At 40.0% G+C, this 7681-nt stretch overlaps 1 protein-coding gene across 3 annotated transcripts in view; it reads right to left on the bottom strand.

The window, feature by feature from the left end:
- Positions 1 to 928: 928 nt before the first annotated feature.
- ca8 (carbonic anhydrase VIII) overlaps positions 929 to 7681 on the bottom strand; it is a 65492-nt gene continuing 58739 nt past the window's right edge. For 2 of the 3 annotated variants that reach the window (XM_043689316.1, XM_043689320.1), the window contains one exon: positions 929 to 1232. Coding sequence is in view for 1 of the 3 variants with exons in the window: in XM_043689320.1 (XP_043545255.1) it covers positions 1179 to 1232 (54 nt within the window). In the remaining 2 variants the exon portion in view is untranslated. Of the gene's footprint in view, positions 1233 to 1260; positions 2189 to 7681 lie in introns of those variants that run through there. The other variant, XM_043689317.1, reaches the window with a different exon arrangement.

The raw sequence follows: 7681 nt of genomic DNA, 5'->3' as shown, positions 1-7681 counted from the left end.
ATATTATAGTGCTATTTTAGCTTGCTACCTCTCTAATACGGTTCATAGCATTGGCTTGAATGAAACATAGATAAAGTTTCTGTAAATCTAGTTACATCTATGACAAACTAAATTGGAGTATCATTCAGGAGCAGAATGATTTGAAATAAAAGACATATCAAACCATGCTGTTGAGACAGGTTTCAGTTTCTCATAACTGCAGCAAAATCTACATTGCACTAATTTTACTAATTGCTGCAAACCTTCCTTTAGTAAAAAGTAAATGCAATTTATTTAGAACATAGAATGTTACAACGCAGTACAGGATCTTTGGCCCTCGATATCGCACCGATCTGTGAAACTAATCTGACGGCCATCTAACCTACACCGTTTCATTATTATCCATATGTAAATCCAATGTCCATTTAAATTCCCTTAACATTGGCGAGTCTACTACAGTTGCAGGCAGGCCGTTCCATGCCCTTACTACTATGAGTAAAGAAATGACCCCTGAAATCTGTCCTAAATCATCACCCCTCAATTTAAAGCTATGTCCCCTTATGTTAGCCTTCACCATCTGAGGAAAAGGGCTCTCACTGTCCACCTGATCTAACCCTCTGCATAGATATTCAATTTAAAGTCACAGAAATTATTGAAGCTTTTTTAGAAAATAACAGTTCATAATTTAACATGATCAGGAATAGCCAAATTAAATAATTTCTTTGATAAAGGATAAACTGAGTTGCGACTGAATTCTTTAAGTGCAGGCACTCACTGTAGTATTGTTCATTAATGCAGATAATCTACACTCATTCACTGAAGAGAAAATTTCCTTTTAATGCTTATAAGCCACAGTATGCAAAATTGAACTATTTTAAGCAGCAAAGAGCTTCAAACTCAAAACTTCAGAAATATGTTTCACTGTTGAGTTGTTAAGTGTATGAAAGAATTTCTACACCAATAAAATATTTAATAAATATCCATTTACAAAATGCAAATGCATAAACAGTCTACAGAAACAATTATGTGAAGCATCAGGGCACGTAAAACGAACTCTTGTTCTTGCACATCAGCTTTTCTTTTCTGGAATATTCCGCAGGACTATGAGAACAAGCCAACTGCTACAGCTGCTGTTCACGACTGCATTAATTATAGAAGGCAACACAAAACATGCTTTGTACTTTGAAGGAGCAGCAGCCTCACAAAGATCCATTTCTCATACAGTGGGATACTGTGGGTGTATTGTCTTCACCCTGTTGAGAGAGAATGGGACATTCATGCCTGAGAAATTCCTTAGTAGAAGGTTCACCCTGTTCATTTGACTGATCAGACATATGGAATAACAAAACAACAGTTCCAATATATCTGTGCTGTCTACCACTGTAGAATTCCTGTCTTACAAATTACTCAGTAGAATAATTTTATCTATGTGCTACTCAACAGGGTCAAAACAAGCCCTGTGCCATAAATATACTTCTTACAGCTTTCAGATCTATGCTTCATGTATTTATAAACTGCTGAAGCAGTCACACCACCTTATTGTTTTCTTCAGTACAACTAAATTTCAAAACTGTTTTTTCTGATATCAAGAACAAATGGGGTGAGAAACTGTTAACATTTTAGTTTATTTGTTTTACTATGGACCAATTCAAACCAATGAAAATCACCACTCTTTCTGTGGAAAAGAAGATTGAACAAATTAAATTCATTATTTTGGGTAAGTGGGATGTTGAGGGCAAAATAATGAACCTTTGAATTGGCTCGAACCTTTAAAATTAAGTTCTGAAGGGGACCTCTTGTGGCCAGCTTCAAGTCCCACCTTCCCCAGAGGTGTGTATTAACATCTCTGAAAAAGGTTGATTTGGAAAAATAGATTAATTTCTTTTTAATTAGGAGTTAGTTCTGGATCAATTTAGAGGCAAGCAGATAAGATTTTACTATGAATCCCTGCTTCATAACAATGCACACTTTCAAAGATACTCTTATACACAATCACAAGGGGGGAAAAACACACGTATTTTGCTAAATGTTGTCAGCTGAGATTCCTGTGTTACAACGGAGATTCCACTTGAATAGTACGTCACTGCTTGTGAAGCATTTCGGGTTGTCCTGATGATGCAAAGGGTGCTCCAAAGCATATTTTCCTTTTATTTGAAGATGTTTCCTCTGGGACTCATACCAAATTCGCTAAACAGATGAATGGCCATTTCTGTCATTTAAAACAATTGCCACCACTTTAGTAAGGAGTACTAAAGACAGATTGAATAACATTCTTTGCTATCTTGAGGATTTAAAATATTGAAACCTGGATAACTAATAAATTCAATTAGAATACAAAACTGTTATAGCTGCAAATTTTTATTAATCATTCCTTGAATGTGGGTGTTGCTGGCTAGGCCAGCATTTATTACCCATCCCTAATTGCCCAGAGAGTAATTTAAGAGTCAACCCCATTGCTGCGAGTCTGGAGTCACATGTAGGCCAGGCTAGGTAAGGAAGGCAGTCGTGACCCAGATGGGATTTTCTGACAAGTGGCAATGGTTTCATGGTAATCATTGGATGGTCAAATAAGAATCATTGGAATTTTATTGAATTCAAATTCCACTATTTGCCATGGTGGGATTTGAACCCAGGTCCTCAGAACATTCTCTGAGTTTCTGGATTAACATGCCAGAGCTAATACCACTCGGATATCACCTCCCCATACAAATGGAAATAGGAACAGGTGATGAGGATAGAAGGTAAGCAGTGAGCCATTCTCACCCCTGCCCTTAGCTGAGAAAGACCTGGTAATTAAAACAGATTACCCTCATCATCATTCCAAATAAAAAGTTTGCGTAGTGGCAACTAGCTGGTCAATAGAAATTTGTGGATATGAGACCCCTAGCTGACATCACAGTAACAGGCAACAAAAATAACAATCCACACATCGCTAGAAGCTCTCAAGAGGGAAGAAGGAGCAAGACCGGCCTAGACATTCTTTGTGGGGCTTAATAAGAGCACTTTAGCTCCTCCAGGCTCCATAAGGAGAGCAAAATAAATGTCATTTAATTCTGGTTTCGGGACCTGTTACTACTCTTTCCTTTGTAGAAATGGAGCAGCATTGAGCTGCTCAGCATCAAGGCTGTGTCCCCTGACTACTTTGTTTAAGCTTACTGCTTATCTTCCACCCTCATCACATGTTCCCCATTTCCATTTGGATGGGGAGGTGACAGCAGAGTGGTATTAGCTTTGGCCTGTTAATCCAGAAACTCAGGTAGTGTTCGGAGGACCTGACCACCATGGCAAATAGTGGAATTCCAATGATTCTTATTTCATCATCCAATGATGACCATTAAACTATTGGCACCTGTCAGAAAACACCATCTAGTTCACAAATGTCTTTTAGGGAAGGAAACTTCCTTTAGGGAAATGGGTGTCACCCACTTCAGGTAGGTTAACGAAGACTTCAATGGCTACATCACAATGATGGCTTTAACTATATCAATTAGGCAGAAGGGTTAAAAATTATCCCAAACATGTGTACTGAGAATAGGAAGGAAATCATGCAATTCCAAAAGTAGGCAATCCTTGTGGTAATTGTCACTAAAATTAGATATTTTGAATCAAAACATTATATTCAGCATGTGAAACTATTATGTAAGCCTTGGTTGACGGTCAGCCCCTGACCATAGTTGCGTATTTCTGCACAATGTTCGAGAGTTTGAGCTTCAGCACTAATAAGTTCCACTTGAATCTCAATATTACTGTTGTAATAAAATCCAGATCTACTACATAGGAGATGTTTTTGGTTCTTCTCTGGTAAAGGCATTTGGGAACAAATTGATTAAAAGATTTTGCTGGAAGAATTTGGTAATGAGAAGCAACATTCATCAAAACAAAAAACGAGTAAATTTCCAAGGTTAGTTATTTGCTGACTGGAGAGAATAGTACCACTGCGTTTCTCTGATAGAAACAGCCTTGAATTAAATCGATGCACTGACGTCAGTGGAAGGATAAAATTAATCAAGTGGTATGTTGCCTAATGAAAATAAACTTCATATCTCATCTGCTTATAGCATTTCACACATTGATGTGCGGATGAAAGGCAGTAAAAGGTTCATCATTGATCAAAGCAAACAGAATAAAACAGAACAAAAGAACCACGGATGCTGTAAATTAGAAACAAAAGCAAATTGCTGGGAAAGCTCAGCAGGTCTGGCAGCATCTGCGGAGAGAAAGCAGAGATAATGTTTCAGGTTTGGTAATTAAAACAGAATACATGCTGTGAATAAAACATTCTTTTTGAAGACTATTTCTGCTAAACTCTTCCTTTGCTCTTTATCCAGACAGAAGAGCTGTGTGCACTTCAGCTGCTAATGATTAACACCAGTTCCTCCATCATATTGTATTGCAGACTAACCATTAAGGATTGGTTTAACATTCAGTAATCAGTGAAGTGAAGGGACATCACCAGTTGATAATGAAACAAAAAAAATCTACCTTCCTCAACTTCACAGAGTTATGGTTTAAACAGAGGGCAGAGCAGGGTAACCAAGTTAAGCATTACAACGAAGGGACACTTATTTTAGATGTGTTCAATTTGAAGTATGCAGGCACTGAAAACTTGAGCTACCTGCAGCAATTGGAAGTGGCTGAACCCATGAACAAAATACCTTTTAAAGAAGTAGGGGGGGCATGGGGAAAGAGGAGTACTAGGGACCTAATAAAACCTAAAATGAAAGAACTGCGGATGGTGTAAATCAGAGACAAAAGCAGAAATTGCTGCAAAAGCTCAGCAGGTCTGGCAACACCTGTGGAGAGAAATCAGAGTTAGCATTTAGGGTTGAATGGCCCTTTCTCAGAATTAATAAAATTATCCCAACCCCACCCCGGTCCACGAGTTGTCTGCTTGACCAAGCCAAGCACCATCGCCCCCCACATTACACCGGCTTGTTCTTACAGACTTTGGCTTCTGGCCTCATGTGGTTCAGGACACAATTTAAAAATGGTGTCCTGCTGTTAAACTCTGAAGGGCATCAAGGAAAGGACTACTTATGAATTTCCCAGCCTCAAGTGCACCCTACCCCCAACAAATCTGACCTCCTAAAAGGAGCATAAACAAATTATTCAGCTTCATAATGTCCTGATGTCTGCAATGGTGGAGATGAAAGGTCTGTTTTAGATCTTGTTAAGACATGCTCATGTCTAATGAGTGCTTAAACGTATTGCAACTGGCAAGGTTCTCAAGGAAATAAATGTGTGTGGAATTTTTTTAAAACAAAAGAGTATTCCATAGTACCTGTCACTTGAAACCATAAACTGTAAAACCAATTTCCCTTACTACCATTCTCACATTGAATTCCATCAAGTGAGATGTTGATGGACAGTTCCTATCAATTCTTGAGTGGAAATATTTGTTGACATAAGGGATTAAGTACTTAATTAAATTGATTTCAAACATTTCACTTAATACCTTATGTAAACAATGGATTGATTTTTTTATTATTATAGATGAGTGTTTTTTCTCCCCAATAGTAACACCATCAATAGATGCTATCAGCACACCTCCAGAGCTGCAGTTATCATGATTATTAAGGGAGTCATATAGACAGGGAAGGTGTTGATGAGTAGGGTTGGGAGTTGATATTCGCCACCCCATGCCCCCAAACACCTCCATGTCCCTTTATAGCCTCAAAATGACAGAGGGTATTGAGGGGCCATGGAAGATGGGTACATAGGCATAGAATGGCATGGGGATATAAAAGGGATGGGTACATTGGTATAGGCTTGGTAACAGGCTATAAGGAATCAGAGATGGGTAAATGAGCATGGGGAAGAGCCATGGGAGATGGAGAGGGAGTATATGAAAACAAGGAGCAGGAGTAGGCAATTCAGCCCCAGGAGTCTACTCTGCTGTTTAATAGGACCATCTCGGCTTCAGCTCCACCCTCCTGTCCTCTCTCCATGTGAGGGGGAGTGAACAGGGGTGGAAGAGCGAGAGCGAGAGCGAGAGACCGAGACCTTCGATGTAGCTGAAGAAAGGCTGCAAAGTAAATTCATGCCAAAGACCTGAGCTCCCAGGTTTCCTGCTCCTATACCAGGGGCTGCTGTTAGCCCAGCATCGGGCACTGGAACAGCCTGGGCTGCAGTTTCATTAGTGTGTCTTGAAGGCAGAGGACTAAGGCTGTGTAAGAATCTCAGTGAAACATCCAACAGGCTTAAGGACTCGATAGGGAAGATGTGGAAAAGTAGTGTCCCCTGGAGGGAGAGTCTAGGATCAGAGGGTATAGCTCAGAGTAAAGGATCACACGTTTAAGATTGAGAAGAAATTCCTCCTCATCTGAGTGAGAAAGAATGCCTTAGATTCACTAAAGAAAGCTTTAAGTATATTCAAGGCTGAGAGAGAGGTTTTTAAATCAGGAAAGGAATCAAGGGTTATGGAAAGTGAAGTTGAGGGTTAGCAGATCAGCCATGATCTCATGGAATGCTGAAGGAGACTCGAGTGGCTGAATGACTTTTGCTCCTATATGTTATGTTGTAAAACCTATCACGGCACATGTCACATGCTAACACTAACTTCCATACAGCGGTCACAATGCCAGCTTTTAGTAATGCACATTTTTGAAAGAACGGAATGTCTTACACTGGCTCTGGCTGCAGTTTGAGGTGAGTTATGGTTAACACACCAGCTGTCACAGGAAGTCAAACACAGGATATATAAAGCACTCAATGGCTGTACAAAGTAAAGAGACAATAATGTTATCTTTTACAAATTGCCAACTGCAAACAATAAATACAAAGTGCTGGAAAAGACTCCTAACACCTGCTGTTTTTCAACCATTAGGAAAGAAAAGCTCGTTATTCTTTGCTAAGGTCATTTAAGCTTCATCCGTTTACAATACGGTCATATTTACATTTCTCTCCCTTCAAATGGTGAGAAATGGAAATAACACCAAAGGTTGATCCTGGAGAGGAACTCATCACAGTTCAATGGTGGGTCAGACATTTTCCAATCACCTTGTTCAGAGATGGTATGACACACCTTTGGAGCAGGTGGGATTGAACCTGGGTTTCCTGGCTCAAAGGTAGAGGCACTAGCACTGAGACACAAGAGCCCCAAGTACTGGGTAAGAAGGTTCTCCACTCACCAGTAATCAAGTCCCCTAAGTGACCAATTACTGGCTACTTTGAGGGTCTGAACTTCCCAATCAGCTGCATCTCCACGTGAAAACAAATGGGACTGATTCACCCAACTGAAAATATAAAAAGGACTTGGTCAGCTTCCAGGTCCCAAAGTGCACCGACCTGATGGCGATCTGAGCCAGAGGTGAAGGGTAATCGTATGAACTCTGAAAGCCACCATCCTACCCTTGTTTCCAATCTCATTGACCCTATTCACATGCAACAAAACAACAATATACCTTCCCAGCCACCAACAGGTCTCCTGAGGAAGGCAACTCAACCAGCTGGATATAGGACCCAAGGCTGGCAGCTTCTGATTGGCCAGCAACTCTGGTCATTGTGCTGAGTTCTGTGATTGGTGACATACGTTCCCTTATTCAGCTGTTAATGAACAGATTGGCAGGTGATTGGGTAAGTGTTCCAGCAATGGGAGGGTTTGGTCTGTTACCTCCGAATACACTTGCAACATTCCTTTTAAACAAAGGGAACGTTCTGACAGCATCCATATCTATGATCTGTAGACAGTCAGTCAATCTAA

Source organism: Chiloscyllium plagiosum, chromosome 4 (genome assembly GCF_004010195.1).
Source record: "Chiloscyllium plagiosum isolate BGI_BamShark_2017 chromosome 4, ASM401019v2, whole genome shotgun sequence".
NCBI lineage: Eukaryota > Metazoa > Chordata > Chondrichthyes > Orectolobiformes > Hemiscylliidae > Chiloscyllium > Chiloscyllium plagiosum.
The sequence above is the reverse complement of the archived record's forward strand: the minus strand, read 5'-3'. Positions and strand labels throughout refer to the sequence as shown.